Here is a 19609-nt window from a genome sequence, read left to right on the forward strand (position 1 = left end):
TTTATAAAATCGAACTTGAAATATTTATTATAAAAATACTCAAACTGCAACGTGGGCTGGAAGAGCCAAGTAACATTAGCGTCCGGCACTTTCAGGCAGTGTGCGTGCCCTTGGCTCGCCAGTCATTCCCCTCAGTATACTGCAAGCAGCATATAGATCATCCCAGACTCATGTCCTCTTCCCGCTTTGACACATCTGCTAGTCTCATATTTTGCCACATGAAATCGATGAACATGGAGGCTTGTACTAAGCGGCCTAGTCTCTGGAAATGGCGCTCTGCAAAGAGGAAAGAAAAATTATGGCTAAACAGAAAGGGTTAAGTTCAAGGAAAATCAGGAAGAATTCTCTTCTCTGCCCTGACTGAGGCTAAGGGGGAAGGAGAGGCTGCTGAGTGTGTATCATCTTCACAGACTTTGAAAAATTATGTTTCAGTGCTGGTAATAAGACGCCATGAAGCAATAATGCATTCCACAGTGCACAGGAATGAAGATGGAAGGGCTGATGGCCGAACACAGCTGGCAATACTGCAGTGTTCTGTTGTCTACAAGCTCTCTGTGTCCAAGGCACAGCTCAGATACCTGGCTCTAGGGCACAGCTGAGATCAGGCGCTGCGTGCTGGCGATGCTGGTGCTGGGGGAGTTGCCACAGGAGCACCTCTGGATGAGTGAGCCCCTGAGACAACAGTGCCACCGTTTTAACAGAGCCGAGATGCGGTCTCTTTTGTCACTCACCGGTGTAAGGCAGAAGGGATTCCACAGCAGTTTTAATCCCCTCATACTGCAGGAGACACTCTGGCGTTTCATGCTTTAGGAGGATTTCAAGGACAGCCTGAGCCTCGTGGCAGTTTCGAGAGTTTGTGTTCCAGGTCACCAAAAACTTCAACACTGACTCTACAGAGAAAAGCCAGTAATTCAGGTGTGTGCAGTTTACACACACAATCTCAAGGGCAACATCACCCCACAAGAGATGCCAGTTCAGGAGGGATCTGTTTTCATATCCGGCTGGCCAGGCATGACCGAGTGACAAGCTTGGGGGCCAATAGTAACTGTATATCAAGTCCCTCACTGGATTGACTGTGACACTAGTTGTTGTCAGTCAACCTATCAGTAACATATGGAAGTGGCCTTGTGAACAGAGACGGTGACAGGGATACAAGTGTCCGGGTTCTAAATTCCTAGCTCTGCTCCTGACCCAACTTGGGCAAGTTACTTATTCTCCTATGTGCCGCCATTTCCACATCTGTAAAAATAGGGCTAATAGAACATGGCTGCCTCCTAGCGGCGTTGTGATGCTTTGACACACCTGGATGGAAAATGCTACCAATGTGCAAAGGATCATTGCATGGCTGTGGTCTGTGGCCACAGACCAGCCTGTAGCAGGCTCAGGCCTACATCACCACTGGCCACCCTTACTGATTGCAGCAGCCACGCTTGGTGAGGGTGGGAGATCAGTGATGAAGAGTGAAGATTCTAGTCCTTCTAGTTTCAGTACAGAAAACAGGCTTCTAATCTAAAATACTCTTTTAGTCATACGAACAATAGCTCAACCAACCTTTCTGATCCTTCCGCAGTCTAAGGATGTTCTTTTCTAAGTTCTCTTTCCCGTTGGTTTCCTTAAGGATAACTAAAAGGGAAAGTGAAGAGACAGGAAATAATGATAAGATTAATTTCTAGAAAATAAAAAGATTAAAAATAAGAAGCCAAGCTTTGGAAGCAGGAAGTTTCCAACAATTTGGGATATTTAATGAGTGTGCAACACTATATCCTAAGGTGTGCTGTTGCGAAAACAGGTGTGCGCCTAGGAACTTACCTACACACAAAATAAGGTTTTGTTATGAAGGTTGCAAATTCAAACACTCCAAAGTTAGGAAATACCAGTGTTGCCCGTGAAACCTTAATTCTGGCCCCTTGTGCGGATGCATTATGATACAGTCTTTAATTACATGATCATATGGTTAAGGCAACCGAATGCTGCCCTAGAGAATTGGATTCTCTCTCTGCCTCTGCCCCAGATCTCCTGTGTTCTTTTAACCATTTTTTGCATACGATCAGAGAACGTTTAGGATACTGTACTATGTCAGTACCCTGGATCAGCCCAATTCCTCATCACCAATGAAAAAACATGAAAGCTAGGCCTAGTTTCTCTGCCAAACTCTAAACCTGAATTTGATCTTCAGGAAAACCAAATCAGCAACCTGACTCTCAGCACTGAGAAGAGCTGCTTGTGGAGTAACTGCCATGACCTAGGTGCTCATTTAAAATGCAGACAAATACTGCAAAGTAACAATTAACCTCAATAAAGATTGTGGTTTGAGGCTGTTGGCTTTAGGGATGAAAGCTGCCCTGTCCGCTAATTCAAGGCCCACTGCTCCTGGACAATCAGTCACTGTGCATGATGCTTACAGGAGCCATTGAAGCCTGTACAGTGCTGTGTTTAACATCGGTCATGCTCTGACCTTTTCTGAGATGTGCTTGTGCTGTGAGATCAGAGGAAACACTTGCTGTTGGGCACAATGCAGTGGGGCATTGGTGATTTCAAATCAGAAAATAGAGGTGACAAGAAAAGGGGAAAATAGAAGTGGGAGGCTCCTGGACTCTGGGTTTCTGTCTCTTTTACCTGACAGAAGGGGATGATTTGGAAGACACCAGAAAGAACTTTGACTGACAGTGGATACCTACCCTTGACCACTGTCAGCACTGTGTGTGGCCGATCCAAAGAGATTGCTAGCCCTAAAGCTTTCAGGTATTTTTTCTCATGGAGCAGGTTGGAAAGCTCTTGATCTCTGTAATGCAATCAGGAAGAAGAGGTTGTCAGATGTTCATTTACTTGACAGAACAAAATGTTATACAGAATGCAGCAAATTCAATGGTAACAATGCGTAGAGATTTAATGTCAAGAAGTTAATAAAGTAGGCTTCCCAGTGAAAATCTCAGTGCCATCATTGTGTTGATAATTATCCTGGCATTATGTTAAAAGGTTTCCTGAGCTATTCTGTGCTGTCTGACACAGGAGAAAATGAATGATGAGTAAGTTTCAATGGTCTGACTTGGGTTATCGCAGCAGTATAGAACCCTGAAGTTCATGGACTTCCAAGTTAATAGTTATTATATAAAGACTTTATGGGAAGCCAAGATAGTCTCTTCATCCACTGCTGTAGGTTAAGAGAGATTACGGGGCAGACAACCAGATAAACAACAGCTTTGCTTTATGAATAAGAAGGAATGGGACGGCTTTAAGTGTAGTTTCATGGGGATGGCACATGACAAGAGACAATATACTATCCATAGTATTGCTCAGGGTTACTCACTTCATAATCTGCTCCTCTTGCTTAGCTTGCTCCTCTTCCAGTTCAATTTCAGTGACATCCTTTAACAGATCACAACACAGCCGCTGTCAGTCTTGCTTAAACAGAGTTTGATTTCCTCTTTATTCTCTTTAGCAAGATCTTTATGTGGGGTCTCAAATGCTGAATCTAGCTGCTCCCCAAATTATTTACAGCACCATGGACTTGGCCCCTTCCAAGCCATCGCTGGTGCTCCCGTTATGCCTCTCGTTGCTTGCAGGCTGCTCAGGGCCATTTTCTGTCCCTGCCTTTAGAGAGAAGTGGCCAGTGCTGTTCTGGAGCCTTGGCCGAAACCAGTATCTACCTATTCCCATTTTACAGATCGGGAGGATGAGGAAAGCAGAACTCAGGCAGCCTGGCTCCCAGTCTGGATTTTGACCACTAGACCACACTCCCTCAATTCTTTTCTTAAAGCAAACTGAAGGAGGACCATGTACGATACCTTCCACAGGATGACACAGGAATCGCTGGATGCTGTCACGACCAGGTCATCCTGTTTGTTACAGTGGAGACCCCACACTTTATCTTCGTGACCGTCTAATGTTTTCACACACTCATTTGTTTTAATTGTCCAAAGTTTCAAGAGCCCATCAGAACCGCTTTTGGAAAGGAGAAAGAGAAACCAAACGTAAACCCCTAGACTTAAATCGGCACTGGACAGTCCTATTCTTGCTCTGCGACATCCTGTCAGAAGTGAGGGTTTGGTAAAAGCGACACTCTCAAACCATCAAGGGACCCTGTCAGGTTAAAAATCATTTCAAACTAAACCAAATGATGCTATGAACATCCCCTTCGGGTATTCTTTCCATCCCGGCTATTCACATAGCCCCGACCGATCATGGCAGTATCTGAGGCACTCAGAATCCGAATGTATGTACCCTCCCCCAGCACCTCTGGGAGGCAGGGCAGTGCTGTTATCCCCATTGTACAGACAGGCAACTGAGGCGCAGAGAGAGTAAGTGACTTGCCAGGGACAGGAAGTTGGTAGCAGATGTGGGAAATGAACCAGTGTCTCCCAAGACCCAGGCTAGCACTTTAGCCACTGAACCATTCTTCTCTGAACTAAGAGTTTTAAACCCCAATTTACGTCTCACTGTGTAGGTAGTTCATTGTTTTTTTCCATTTCTCTGCTTGGACAGTGTAAAGATCATTCATTCAGGTTTTATTTCGGTTTATAACCAGTAAAGGCAGAAAATCCTTTCCTTGAGGGTTCTGCATTCGTTTCCCTTTGGCTGATTAACCCTTCCTCTGCTGCTCATGCCAGCTACAATAGGTGAAATGCCCCTCCAGAGCTGCTCACATATTGGGTACATCTCATGTCCCAGATAGTTCAGTGGAGGTTATTGGAACACAGCAGCACAGGTGCTAGACTGGAGGACAAATAGGAGCGGAACTAGCACTTTAGGAAAGCTGAGCAGAAATCCCGCATTTTCTCATCAGCAAGGTGAACTTACAATTCACTTCTGGGAAAGGGCTACAGTCAAGGCGGCTGGTGCTGACTCTTCTGGTTGCTGGTTTAAGAACCAAATCCAATGTCAGTGTAAGCAGGTCCAACTCCCACTGACTTCAATGGGAGTTTCACCTGCTTCCTCCAGAGCTGAATGTGGTTCCCTCTCTCGTCAGAATCCCACCTGCCAAGCACACCTCTCTCCTCGAGAAAGGGGATCATCAAATCAACAACTCAACCTCCTGCTCAAGCCTCTGTTTGCCAGTTCGCTGCACTGGCCTAGCTTTCCCTAGGCTCCCAGAGAAAGGTCTTACCTACTAAGCAGCTGTGTCCCACGGCTCACGAAAACTATCTTCAGCACAGAGGCGTCGTGACCTTCAAAAGTCTGGGGTGGAAAACAGTAAGTATAAAAAGAAGTAACAGAATATTAGACAGCCAGGTCACAGGGGAAACCTTGCCTCACTGTTTGGGGCTAAGAGGCAGTTTGGAATGGCGCTCTTCTTTCACAAGAACAAAATCTGTACCCAGATTCTAGATAAAGAAGTTCCAAGCAGGCAGACCATATCCCCGGAACTTGTGTTTTGCTGCAGGGTGGGAGAGATATGAGGGAAGAAAAGACGCATCCCAATACTACTTTACAGACCTTAGTGTAACTGCTTGAACATGCAATCCAAGGATAAATCCCACATAGTGTGATCAGAGTGAGACATTTACATTAACTGGATCAGTCAGCTGCTGAAAAGTTGATTCACCTTCTTATTGTGTCAAGCAAACATTAAGATGGGAGATACCACCACCGGGGAAGAGCCAAATGGGGATCACAGCACTCGGACTGCTAAGTTATCTAAAAGTAGGAGCATGCAATAAGATGAGTGCAATTTAGCGTCATCCTCCTCCTTCTAATAATGAGACAGACTGACGGACTGGAGAGATGTTTCTCCATTGAAGACCAAGAGGCAAATTACTCTGTTCTATGCCCATTTCCTCCAAGATCCTGGCAGTGTCACATCAATCCTGCCTGCACTGCTCCTGGGTTGGCCAGAGTAGGAAGCAGGTTACTCAAGAGTACCGCTAAGGGGCTTGCTGCCTTTGCAGGTCTCCGATCTTGATGGCCTGGAGAACAAACCCAGGCCTGAACAGCTTTTCCCTCATCATGGGAGTGATGTTACACTTCTGCTAATCTGGCCAAGCCGTGTCTGTCTGGAGCAGCCCTGATGAATTTCTGCCACATTCAGTGTATGTCTAGACGACCCAGGAGTATGAATTTTCATTACCTTCAGACAGCTGAAGTCATGAAGTCCCCACAGCTTCACAGTGCCATCTGCTGAGGAGGTGGCCAAGACTTGATCCACAGGAGAAAACTGCACACACCAGATCCCACGCGTGTGTCCTGAGAAGATGCCTATCAGAGAGCAATCAGGACAGGACCACAGCTTGGCCGTCCTGTCCTGTGAGCCAGTGGCAATCAGTTTGTCATTTGGAGAAACCGCCACACTATTTATATCCTAGAGAAAGTCACACAGAAGGAACAAAGCAGTGAAATTCTTTTGCCAGCACTAAGCAAACACCTGGTTAGCCCAGGGCTGAGAACGGAGGAGCGAGAGAGGTACAAGTTCTGGCTATGCTCATTCTGAGACCTCAAGATTCATTGTTCCTGGGACTTTACCTGTTTTACAGCTAACACACCTGAGAAGATCTATTCTGTTCCAGCTCAACTAGAAACTAAATACAACATTTTCCCATGATGTGATCTCCCCAGCACATGAAATCTTTCCTTTTGTGCAGCTGTTCTATGCTTATATGTTGGTGCCCCCAGGCCAAGTCCCACTAACTCTATCAGTCTCAGACACAAATCTGTTTCTTGTCCTGATCTGAGATTCCTAGAGAAGAACTAAAACATCTGAATGAAAGCCACAGACAAAGAGGGGAGAAAAATACATAAAGTATCAGGGTTGGAAGGGACCTCAGGAGGTCATCTAGTCCAACACTCTGCTCAAAGCAGGCACAATCCCCAATTTTTGCTCCAGATCCCTAAATGGCCCCCTCAAGGATTGAACTCACAACCCTGGTTTAGCAGGCCAATGCTCAAATCACTTTGGGAATTTTTTTCTTTTTAGTGAAAGGAACAAATGGTTTCGGGGGGATTTCCGTAGCCTCCACCTTACAAATAAAGCACTGATTTTCCTTGTCTGATGTCAGTGGAAGTTATTTCATCAGTCACGTTATTGCCTGGAATCCATAAACATATGTTTTACAAAGTACTGAACCTTGAGGCCAAAGGCACTCAAAGCACAGAACACAAGAACTGCCTCGTTGAGCTTTCACAGAAAAAGAACCTTCTCAAGTCTGCTGAGATTTTACCTTGTCATGACCCCTCTCCGTCACGTGGGCATGAAGGATTTCAGGGCTGGAGACCAAGCCTGCTTTTGCTTTGGCAGTGAGGGACTCTGGGAGATTCCAGACTTTGATCGTACAGTCTTGGCTGGTGGTGACTACAAAGCTCTCTTTCATTCTGGAAGCGTGGGGGGGGAGGGGGAATAGGAAAAGGAAAAATGTCAAATGCAATAAAGCAAAACAATTGCTTCACCTGCACAGAGAAAATGGCTTTTCTTTCTCTAGCGCCATCCTATGCACTCAGTTGAGATTTCAAACAGCTCAGTGTTTTAATGTTTTCCAAAGCTTCAGTTCATTTCATTTCAACCCTTACAACAGACCCCACAGTTCAGCTATTTGCCACAGGCACCATTACTCCTCTGGGCCAAATCTCACTTACTGAATTGCATTTTTTGAATACAGAAATTGGGCTGCAAAAAGATACAAATGTGAAGAAAGGAAACAAGTTTATAAACAAGCAAGTTTTCTCAGCAAGTTCTCTTATCTCAGTAAAAAGAAAAGGAGTACTTGTGGCACCTTAGAGACTAACAAATTTATTAGAGCATAAGCTTTTGTGAGAAGTGAGCTGTAGCTCACGAAAGCTTATGCTCTAATAAATTTGTTAGTCTCTAAGATGCCACAAGTACTCCTTTTCTTTTTGCGAATACAGACTAACACGGCTGCTACTCTGAATCTTATCTCAGTGTTTCTCCTCTGTCCCAAACCCTTCCCCGTCTAATTCACTGTAACGTAATCCAGGAGCTAGACAGACCAAGGCTCCTGCAGCTTTTTGTTCTTCTAGACAAACTTGAACCAGGTGAACAAAGAGGAGAAGAGCAAATATAAGAGCTGGGGTTGGAGGCAACAGGGTGGACTAAAAATGCCTCTCTTCCAACTTTATCACATTACAAGCCAACACGTTCATCCTGACTGCCCTGGGCCATTGCAGAGGCAGCCGCCTTAGTTTACACAGACTGTGGTTTCTTCATTGTGAACACAGACCACATGTAAGAAGAATGATGCCTCCATTACCTTGAGCAAGAGAGTGCACCCACTCCATGGGCGTGACCCAATCCTTCGGCCATGCAGACCACCTTGCCGGCTTTATCCATCCGCCAAACCCGGAGGCTTCTGTCCTGAAACAGGAAAGGAGAGAAACAGTTATACTTTTCTGACAAGTGAACAGAGTAGTATTAATAGCCAGTATGCTTGGTATTAAAAAATAAAAAATAAAAAAAAATAAAAAAAATCTGTGCCTGCAGTCATTTCATCACCACCACCTCAGGGCACAGATAGAAAACTGTAATGAGGGATTCCAGCTTACAGTCCAAGCAATATTCATAGAGTCATAGAAATGTAGGACTTAAGAGATTACTTAAATTCACTCTCCTGTGCTTAAAAATCTTTGAAGGGGATTCCACAACCTCCCTATTATCCTTTTCCAGTGCTCAGCTATTCTCAGAGTTAGAAAACTATCCTAATCCAACCTAAGTCTCCGTTTCTGCAAACTAAACGACACAAATTAAAGTTAATTTTAATGGTAAGCTAAAATTTACGTTAGTTACTTCATTTCTGATCATCTATGCTACACACTGCTCCCAGCCACTTTTGCAGCAATTAATAGCTCTGAGCTCACATGCTGGAGAGAGAGACTTACTAACAGTAGCACGAATACTGAAGATCAAACAACTGGGATTTCCTGTTGGGACAGTATACTAAAACCAACCCATATTTTTCTAAGGACAATGTTAAAAAAATGATAGGAATAAGGAAATAGGATTTAAAAAGAGCTTGGATATCTATGAAATGTCTATTTCAAAGGTGAGGTGGACAGAAGTTTCCATCAGTACAAAAGCCCTTTCCAAAATCAAGGACAATGAGCAGAAAACTGCCCACAACGATAAAGATCACTGTAAGCAATAGGCCTTCCTAAGCATTCAGGAAAGGAAATATTATATTACCTTAGCACAGCTAGAAAACATCAAGCCCTTTCTGAAGACATCCAGGGCAAGAACCGTTTCTGAAAGGAAAGACGGCAGCGATTACTGTTAATTATTTGTAGCGCCTAGGAGCCCTAGTTGTGGGCCAGAACCCTATTGTCCTAGGCCTATTTCAAACAGAATAAAAAGATGAATTCTGAGCTCTTCAGAGCAGGGTCAAATATAAAACAAGAGCTAACAGATGGAGGCAGACAGATGGGGCAGTGCAAGGAAACAATGGAAATACTGGTCAGCATACTCCGCCCAGTAGTGCTGAGACCAGTGCTAACCACTGCCAAGTTGCCGTGATGGCTATGAAAAAAAAAGGGGAGTTTTAAGAAGGGTTTTGAAGGATAATGAGTTTTGTGGATGGTTACAGGGAGCACCTCCCACACGTGAGGGGCAGCAACAAAATATTGTATTTAGACAACAGACATGCATGAAATAATGCAGTCCGCCACCCAGCAGGGGTGAGAAGAAGCTCTGCGGGACTTAAAAACACACCTACACTGTGGACTCTGCCGTTTGCCAGTAAGTACTTGGCTAAGTTTGTGGACCTGGTGTGATTTGATTAGACGCTTGCAGTCACAAAGTGCACTACCACGCAGAGTTGGTCTTCGCCTCCACTCACCCTATCTAGAATTTAAGAAGATTTCAGTGCTGGCGAAAGATGCTAAACCAGCAGCCCTGGAGAATAAAGGCTTCTTTTTATGCAAAACAGGGACAGCATGGAGAGCAGCGGGAGCTTCCACACACACCGCCACAGAGCAGATGCCTCCATCCTGCTCTGGAGAACTAGAGGGCACTGCAGCCTCCACACAGATGAGTCTTGGGAGGAGAGAAGCCTGATCCAGGGGCGACCCACACAGTTCCTCACTGCCCACTGCAGAGCTGACAAGTCTCTAGGTCCCTGCATACCTGTGTGGCCATACAGGATCTGGCAGTGCGATGTTGCCAGCTCAAACACTTTCAGCTGAGGGCTGTTGGTAGCCACAACAATGTGAGAGTCAGCAGGGCCAAGGAACCGCACATCCAGAACCTCCTCATTGTAACCTGCAAACTGAGGGCAACAAAACAAGAGACAGCTTAACAGGCAAGGAACGAGCTGGCGAGAGAAGACCCAAATGACAGCCATGGTGGTTGGTAGCACTGCATTCATGTGCATTCCTCGGGATTTTTTATCTGATGCCATGCTTAAAAACAATCTGACATAGCACAGCCTCCATTTAAATACATAGACAGTTAAGGATGTGGAGCATTCCTCGATGGTCTGTCCCTCACTGCCCTTTCATCTCCGTTTCATTTCTTTAAGAAGAAATCCCTGCAAAGAACAACCTATAACTCCTGATGCCAGGTCTTTGGTTCATACTGCATGGGCTCCAAATCAGTACATTGCAAAGCTCTCCCAAAGAAACCATATCAAACCTGTGCTCTGTGCATTGGAAATAGATCTGAGTACCAAGGAGAAAAGGGTAAGAACATAAGAACGGCCATAATAACTGTTATAGTCTTGGCCTTCACAACATCCTCTGGCAAGGAGTTCCACAGGTTGACTGCATTGTGTGAAAAAATATTTCCTTTTGTTTGTTTTAAATTTGCTGCCTATTAATTTCATTTGGTGCCCCCTAGTTCTTGTGTTAGGAGAAGGAGTAAATAACACTTCCTTATTTACTTGCTCCACACCAGTCATGATTTTACAGACCTCTATCATATTCCCCCCTTAGTCATCTCTTTTCCAAGCTGCAAAGTCCCAGTCTTATTAAGCTCTCCTCATACGGAAGCTGTTCCATGCCCCTAATCATTTTTGTTGCCCTTTTCTAAACCTTTTCCAATTCCAATATATCTTTTTTGAGATGGGGTGACCGCATCTGAACGCGGTATTCAAGTATTCAAGATGTGGGCATAGCATGGATTTATATAGAGGCAATATGATATTTTCTGTCCTATTATCTATCCCTTTCCTAATGATTCCCAACATTCTGTTAGCTTTTTTGACGGCCGCTGCACATTGAGTCGATGTTTTCTGAGAACTATCCACAATGACTCCAAGTTCTCTTTCTTGAGTGGTAACAGCTAATTTAGACCCCATCGTTTTATATGTAGCAACAGCTGGGGAAGATGGAACCATTAGACAAAATGTTGTCATTGAACATGGAGTTGTCCCAAGGCACGGTGGGGGAAGAGAAGAGGCACTGAGGTTTGGTACATGGTACCTGCTTCCTGAGCTGAAGTGTCTGGGCATCATAGAAGATGATATTATGCTCTGCAGTCACAGTTGCGATCTCATTTTTCCCCGGCACCAGCATGCAGTGAGTCAGACTGTGTGCACTGCCCTGTTCTTTCTCCTTGGAGTCCACACATTGGTAGGGCACGGGCTGGGTGTACACGCAGGCAGCTGTGGCGGCATCCCAGATATGCAGGACCCCTAATGCATGGGATGTACACTGCCTGTAAGTTGCATTACAATACCTGCATAGTATACTCAGAAAAGTCCTCCAAGGTGTGTCCGTTCAAACTCCAGCCTTGTCTACAGGGGACAGCTGTGCTGGTTTACGTAACAGTGTGATTTTTAAACTGATTTAGTTCCCTGGATGTCAAAGGCTGCTTGGACACTCTGACTTTGGTCTAAGCCAAACTTATTTAAGGTTAGCTAAAATTGATTAGGAACAGGTTTAAGCTAAACCAAAATAAGCCACTCACACTGAAGTGTCTACAGAGGGGTTTGCGCTGGTTTAAAACTCAATTTCATTTAAACCAGTGCAATTTTCTCATGTAAACATGATGCCTAAAACAGAAGGTGTTTTCTACATTAAATCTAGACTATGAAATCTGAGCAGACATTCATCCCCCACTCATCACCGTGGTATCTGGGACTGTAAAGGCTTAGCAGAAATGGGGAGGGGGAGAAAGTGGTGCCTTAAATATCCCAAGAGTGACAGAACAGGTTCATTGAACTGGACCTGGCTTTCAACAGATACAAGACAATCTGAATAATGCTGAGCCCTGACAATGGCTGGCCACAGAGTGTAATTTACTTCTTCTTACACCTTGGAGTCTGGCAGCGACAAGACAAGAAATTTCAAAGGGCTCACTCACCTTTGCTGCCAGCTGTGAGAAAGTGAAGCCCTCGTTTCTTCACACCCAAGTGTGAGAAATCTCCATCCTCGGGTAACAATACTGCAGCCTCCACACTCTGTGAGAGACATTGACAAACAATGAGGTGCAATAAAAGATAAGTCTAATTTAACAGCCTGAGTAACCACTTGGAATCATGAGCAGGTCCCTTTTCTCCTGACTAGAAGTCATATACCACCGGGGAAGTAATCTCACCTCATATATAGGGACAGTCCTCTTGGCTTCTCTTGTTTTCAAGTCCCATACCATACAGATTTTATCTCGACCAGAGCTGCAATAAATGTTATAAAGAAAAATTCACTATCAGCACCTTCCAGCCAAGACTGTCAAAGCAAAGTCAGATGTGGAGCTGTGGCTAGTCAACCCCTCTCTAGGTCAGGCGCGGGATGAACAAAGCCACACACAACCCTGTGAGGTAGTTCAGTATTAACTCCAATTAACATATGGGGACACTGAGGCACAGAGCATGATTAGGTGAAACCCAGACCCTCAACATCTCTCTCTCGGAGCCCCACCTGAGCCTCAATGTGCTGTATTGTCACCCCTTCCTTCCCTCAATAGCAAACCCCACGGGCAGCAAGAGAATGCCATATGTTTCTTGGGGATGAGGAATCTAAATGGAGAATCTAAATGGAGATCTGATAAGCTCATAAGTCTACCTGATGAGTGTGTCCTTATCTGCAGCAAAAGCCAGAGAGGTGACAGCACTGTAGTGGCCGTTGAGAGAGGCGATACACTTGCTGGATTTCAGGTCCCAGATCTGGATTTTATAGTCCATTGAGGAGGAAAAGAGCTGCAAGCGGGAGATATCGGGATGGAACTCGACGATGCTAGCGAGGGAGGGAGGGAGGGAGGGAGGGAAAGAGAGATTAACACAATGCAGGCACAAATCAACCAGCATCGTCTCTGATACGGCAATAACGTAAATATCTAGCATCTATGACAGATCATTCACATTATCTAAACTGGGGTTAAATTACTGCACTCCTTTGTGGAATCTCGTTTATCCACAGTCTGCCCACTGAAAAAATTTACAATAGGTCTTTGCCCTTGGAAATGCTCTACAGAGTCCATAAATTGTCAATTGTGGGTGTCTCAACTTGAGTTCACAGAATTCCTTAACCATATCATCTCCCTCCCTATCTTTTCCTGCCAAAGCATAGCCAGTTGTAGCCCTGGTCCCTCCATTAGCAGATCAAAAATTGGAAACAGAGAATAGTTTTGGATCTGCTCAGTACAAGTCATTTTCATTCCCCTTACCCAGAACGCACTTCTTACTCAGTCATCTCAGGATAATACTAATGATCAGATGGGGATGGGGCTAAAAAGATTGGCAGTGATTGCAATTGTACAGCAAGATCTGCTAACAGAATTGGGGTCACAAACCCAGATTCCCAAGCTGCTGCTCCTTATTTCAGACAGAACACCTGGGTGGAAAATTGTCTCTGCTAGTTTCCCTAATGGAAAAGGGAGGCTAAGAAGATTTTCTCCTTACTGTACAACCCCTGAAGATCCTTTCAGGTTATGCGTGCAATACTGTTTGACTACATCCCAGATCTTAATGGTACTGTCACAGCCACCTACAAGAAGAAAGGATACGAAGGAATTAACAACAAAAATGGGCAAAACAGCAGGGCTGGGACACTAGCAGTTGTATCCGTTTCACAGGTTACAAAAGCAGAAGAGGCAAAATGAGAGAGAGAGAGAGACTCCCACATCATGCGACACTGAAGTCAGACTGTACCTGTGGCCAACAAAGTGGAAGTGGGGTCAAAGACCATGGCAGCCACTGGTGCTGTGTGCATTGCTTTCCATGTACGTCTACACTTGTTCTCTCGCCATTCCCACTGCTTTAAAAGCAATGCCCGGCTTCCCGTCACAAGAATCTAACAGAAACACACAGCAGGAAAAAGACAAAAATACAGAGATTAAGTTAGCCAGTACATTCACATTCTGCATTATGTCCACAGCGCAATTTAGAAAACCCAGAGACAGACAATAGCCAGGAAATGTCAGTTACCAAAAGAAGTTAATTCTGAAACTAGTTTATTTACCAGCATTTTCTTTTTTTTAATAGCAAAAGCCTGGAAGCCTTATAAATAACATAAAAATGTAAGTACATCACTGGACAGAAACGCAATGCTGTAATGCAACAAACAGATACAATTCCCACTCCCCTATATATATTAATTAAGTTTAGAAGCAACTGCTAGTCTTTCAGAAGCAGGCACTACAGATAATAACAAACAGCTAATAAAGGCCTGTTGTAATAATTGGGCCTACAAATTTACTGTAATTGTGAGATGTGACTAAGTTCATAAAATGTCACAATAACCTAGAACAATAAATGGTGATGGGGAAAAGATGCAAAAGGGATACAGAACCAATTAGGACAAACAAAAAGGCCTATTCATATAACTCATTGACTGTGTTAAAATTATGCCTGGTAAACTAGAGAAGGGTGGGACCAGAAATTGACAAATCAAAATTGGTGTGTCAGAAATTAGGCCTAATTGGTAAATAAAAGAATGAGGGAATGGGCTATTCCACCAATCGCTCCTTTTGGGGTCCTCAAAAGAAAAGACTTTCGGGGAAAATAAAAGTCAAGCTAACAACAATTGCTGGCTGGGAGAGAGGCGAAACAGAAGAAGCTAGCTACACCAGCATGGCTGCCACTCCCACCATCTTCTGGGACCCTGGGATCCACCATGACACCATTGGGCCTTTGTCAACCTGATCCTGAGAGATGTCCTGACCTGACCAGACCAGACCAGGCCAGGCCAGATAGAAGGACCCAGATGACATCATCTCTGCTGGCTCTGGCTAAATCTTGTTCAGATCCCAGAGTTTTGGTTCTTGCTGTCACCTTTCTCCCAATTGTGTGTTCTTTTTCTTTCCCACCTTCCTTCTCCTTTTTCTTACTTCTTTCTTTTTGTCTTCTGTCTAATAAGCATCTGGATTAGCCAGGCAAGACTATACATTTTGCAACATTGCCGTAAGTTAAAAGCAATGCCCTAAACAGCCTGATGCTGGTACACGTTTGCCAGGTCTTGGGAGTGGCTGATGAGACCATATGCCTATGTTTCTCCAGCAGTGAGGCTGCAAGTGAAAGTCAACACCAGAGACAGAGGCTGCATTTTTTCTCTCTACTATTCTTTTCTCTTCCCTCTTGTGTTTGCCTTGTTTTGTCTTCTAGGAAACAAACAGCAACTACAATAGCTCCAGTCCATTTCAACTACCTTCTCTTTTCCACAAAAAGGACAGTTATTACCACCTTTAAAATATGAAAGTTGTTAGAAAAAAAGCCTTAACATTTTACATGCTTTTGCGGTTTTTCTTTCTTTTCTGCATCTTTAGTAAAAGGTTAAAAAAAACAAACAAACTAGCAGTGTTTGCCAGTGTACTAAGCAGACTGATGTCTCTGTTTACGAAACCCCAAACTTTGTTTAAAACTGTTCAGTGTTGGACAGTGACTGGGTCACATTAACATCTTTGGCTCTTTGGGTCATAATATTCCATCAAAATTAATACCATAGGCTCCAATCCTGCAAACGCTTAAGCACATACATATTTGCAAGAATGGGTCTAGAGTTAGCTCAGAGTAAATTAAAATAGCAGCCGGTACAATCTATGCACATGCACAAATTGAGTATATTTGATTGTATACCTTTCCCTCTATGTTTTTTGTCTCCTTAGATTATAAGATTTTTGAGACAGGGACCATTTCCCTATATGTGTTTGCTCGGAGCTTGTCACAATAAAGTTTCAATTCAGGTTGTGACCTCTGGGCACTATTGTAACATAATTATTAAATAATAATTCTCTTTAATTTATATAGGATGCAAGTTTGTTGGAAGTAGCAATTCAGACTGCACAAAATTTATTAGAAAATCCTGTCAGAAATTAAAGATGGAAGAGTCCAAACAGACACCATATGGACCATTGTCCTTTGCAAGCGTTGCTGACATGATTATTCATGGGACCTATTAAAGTGAAAGGAAAATAAGGAACCAAGTGTAACTTGTAACATACCTCATCATCAGGGCTAAGAACAAATGATGTAATGTCCTCTTGATCATCCTATAAATGGAAGAAAGAGGCAGTTAAATCATCTGTGCAATATTTTTAAATGCCATGTTGCCCTATTCTCTTTACAGGTTTTACATTGCCTACACATGCTACATCGTTTCTTGGGCTCACTGAGTGTGCGCTTCATCACAGAATCTCCTGCCGAGGAAACTGCAGAATACCCATGAACAAATAAGACTAACAGGACTGGGTACATTGTACTGGGCTAAAGAATACTGGTTCCAACAATGTTACACTTCTTTCCTGGACTGAGCAGTTCCAACCTGTTGAGGTGGGGCAGAAACAGGGTGAAGTGTTTGAGTGAGATTCCCAGGGAGCTGCTTCTAGCTTTCATTTAGCTCATGTCACTGTCAAGTGCAGACTCTTCATTTCAGTGGCAATCCAGAGGTAAATCATTCCCAGAGAGACTGTTCACAGGCAAGTTTCCTACTCTGACCAGAAGGCTCCCATGCTGACGATATCACTTCAGCCCACCAGGATGCATGTCCGCAAGCACATCTCACCACCGGGGTCTGGAGTTTGAGACTAAATCCAGTTTCCCATGATAAATAACAAGTACATAAGAACCACCATGCTGGGTCAGACCAATGGTGCGTCTAAGCCCAGTGTCCTGGCCTCAGAATGACCAGTGCCAGCACATCAGAGGGAACGAACAGAACAGGACAGTTTCGAGTGATCTATCCCGTCGTCCAGTCCCAGCTTCTGGCAGTTGGAGGTTTAAGGACACCTGGAGCACGTGGTTGCATCCTTGACCATCTTGGCTAATAGCCATTGAGGGAACTATCCTCCATGAGCTTATCTAATTCTTTTTGAACTCATTTATACTTTTGGCCTTCACTGCATCCCCTGACAATGAGTTCCACAGGTTGACTATGCGTTCCATGAAGAAGTACTCTCTTTCGTTTGTTTTAAACCTGCTGGCCTATTAATTTCACCCAGTAACCCCTGGTTCTTGTATAATGTGCAGGAGTAAATAACCCTTGCTTATTCACTTCACACAGTCATGATTTTATGGACCCCTATCATATCCCACCCATAGTCATCTTAGTCCCAGTCTTTTTCATCTCTCCTCATATGGAAGCTGTTCCATCCCCGTGATCATTTTTGTTGTCCTTCTCTGCACCTTTCCCAATTCCAATAGATCCTTTCTGAGATGGAGTGACCAGAACTGCACGCAGTATTCAAGGTGTACCGGGGATTTATAGAGTGGACCATGACTGCACAGATCCCACTTGGATGGGTAGAAAAGTGGTCCATTCAAGAAGAAAAACCTGTGCGTTAGTACAAAAGTACTGGGAAAAGAACATTTCCTTTCATTCCATGTGCAGACGGTGCTTGTTATGGAAACTCAGAACTGCTTCTTTGCACCACTGAGAAAGGCCCTCTTTTATACTGAGACATGAAACTGTATTAGCCACTTCCTAGCAAGAACTAAATTTTGAAAATGTTTTCAAATCTCATTGTAGCCAGGGACATAGCAAATAAATAATGTATCTGTCTGGATTTAGATACATTTCTCATTCTTCAATATTCAAACTTTCTTCTCAATGCCTTTAGATGAATGCCCCAGTAATAAAGGTAAAACACCCTTTGAAAGTCATTTGAAAATACTGAATTAAATACATCACATTAGTAGATAAAAGTTAATCTAGAAAACTTAAGTTAGTTTGATTTTGCATCATCTCACCTGTTCGATGCTATGAACAAGTGCTCCTGTTGCAATGTCCATTATATTTAGTTTCGTCCCACAGGGGCAAAACACGTGTTTTCCATCTCGGCTGATCTAGAAAGAAAAACAAAAAAGTCTATGGCACCAAAAAGAGAGTTGATGTATGTGTCATGGTTTACTTTCCTCCCCCAAGATTTCAGTAAAAGAATTTGGGGCTTGGCATACCTGAACTTTCCCTCCTTTGTAGAAAGGCTCAATTTTCCTAGACACAGCATAGCTGAATGGAGAAAAAGAAACAGAAATAGAGGAACAGTTAAAATAGACTGATTTGTTTACACCATTTTCATTAAAAGCACTTTGAAGTGATTATTCATATGCAGGAATACTATATGTACACGTCTTACCAGAATTAAACCTGCTAGAAAAATTGTAGCTAAATAAATATCAGAAAATAAAAAAAGACCAACATGTGCTATGTATAGAAAGAAATGGACTATCTGAGTCATGTACCAGCAACATAAATTATAGTAAAATGCTTCTACGTAACTGCTCAAGTCTATTCCTGTAACATCTTTTCCTTTATGAATTCCTGCTTCAAGTTTGTGAAGACAAGAGAGTCCAACAACAAACTATTCTGGATTTCCCAGAACTATTTTATTGTTTTGTACAGGGACTATGAAAGTTGACAGTTTCTAATAGAGCTGCGCTATTCCACTAAAAGCATCAGAGGCTGACACAGCAAACATGTGCCACTCACTGAGACAGCATTGTAACCACCAGTGACTCAATGTGCATCATGTTATGTTTAGGTGATTTGGAACAAAAACTCTGATTCTAACATAGCAGAATCAGAATGTTGTACTGTTGTAAAACTGTAGCCTGAGCACAAAATCTGCTCACTAGCAGTGATGATAATAAGCACTGTTAAAAACCTATAGAATGTAACACAGGATAAGATCCTGTCAAAAGTGGGTCTGACAAATCCGACAGTTCTCGACAGTACAGAATCATTCTGTATTAAATCTACCCAGCTTTTTCTTAAGGAGATGAGACCGATATGCCAGAGGTAGAACCCTCACTCCCAATGTGTTCTGTGGGTGTTATTAAATAACAACTACTAAGAGGCGGCACTTTGGAAGGAAGGGAGAAGAGCCATGAGAGAGTTGTGGGTCACAGCCTGGCGAGGGGAAAGCAACTGGTATCTGAGAAACTCGATATTATGTCTATGTCACAGAATCCCAGGCTTGTCCCATCTGCACAACAGCACAGAGACTGCCACTTGCCTGGCACCCTCCCAGCCGCTTTCCTGGCAGACACCCCTGTGCCACAGCACCCCTTCCCGCCACAGCAACACCAGGGCTTCCACCATTGCACCCCCATGGCGATGGCACAAACGTGCCCCTCGCCATTGACAGCAGCACAGATGGAGAACGGCACCCCCAAAAGGCTTTTGGATCTCAGACACAAGGGACCCAAGGGGCCCTTTTTGCTTCCTGGGGCTCTCAGCTCCCATCCACGCTCCTTTGCTCCCTGGGGCTCTCAGCTCCCCACCCCCGCCGGCCCCTTTGCTCCCT

At 43.9% G+C, this 19609-nt stretch overlaps 2 protein-coding genes across 3 annotated transcripts in view; one reads left to right on the forward strand and one right to left on the reverse strand.

The window, feature by feature from the left end:
* Positions 1-19609, reverse strand: part of TBL3 (transducin beta like 3) — a 20390-nt gene continuing 781 nt past the window's right edge. The window contains exons 2-22 of the mRNA XM_038420314.2: positions 18261-18312; positions 18054-18149; positions 16310-16357; positions 14022-14163; positions 13773-13857; positions 12937-13107; positions 12473-12548; positions 12239-12335; positions 11356-11567; positions 10061-10202; positions 9125-9183; positions 8196-8299; positions 7152-7302; positions 6065-6295; positions 5105-5175; positions 3786-3942; positions 3308-3366; positions 2679-2782; positions 1552-1623; positions 732-890; positions 1-276 (exon numbers count right to left, since the gene is read on the reverse strand). Coding sequence (XP_038276242.1) covers positions 158-276; positions 732-890; positions 1552-1623; positions 2679-2782; positions 3308-3366; positions 3786-3942; positions 5105-5175; positions 6065-6295; positions 7152-7302; positions 8196-8299; positions 9125-9183; positions 10061-10202; positions 11356-11567; positions 12239-12335; positions 12473-12548; positions 12937-13107; positions 13773-13857; positions 14022-14163; positions 16310-16357; positions 18054-18149; positions 18261-18312 — 2407 coding nt within the window. The 3' untranslated portion in view covers positions 1-157. The remainder of the gene's footprint in view (positions 277-731; positions 891-1551; positions 1624-2678; positions 2783-3307; positions 3367-3785; positions 3943-5104; positions 5176-6064; positions 6296-7151; positions 7303-8195; positions 8300-9124; positions 9184-10060; positions 10203-11355; positions 11568-12238; positions 12336-12472; positions 12549-12936; positions 13108-13772; positions 13858-14021; positions 14164-16309; positions 16358-18053; positions 18150-18260; positions 18313-19609) is intronic.
* RPS2 (ribosomal protein S2) overlaps positions 10569-19609 on the forward strand; it is a 23829-nt gene continuing 14788 nt past the window's right edge. Inside the window, exons 1-3 of one of the 2 annotated variants that reach the window (XM_043493783.1) lie at positions 10571-10576; positions 12615-12620; positions 16705-16709. The gene's annotated coding sequence lies outside the window, so the exon portion shown is untranslated. Of the gene's footprint in view, positions 10577-12614; positions 12621-16704; positions 16710-19609 lie in introns of both variants that reach the window. The other variant, XM_043493784.1, reaches the window with a different exon arrangement.

The sequence above is a fragment of the Dermochelys coriacea genome, chromosome 10, assembly GCF_009764565.3.
Source record: "Dermochelys coriacea isolate rDerCor1 chromosome 10, rDerCor1.pri.v4, whole genome shotgun sequence".
NCBI lineage: Eukaryota > Metazoa > Chordata > Testudines > Dermochelyidae > Dermochelys > Dermochelys coriacea.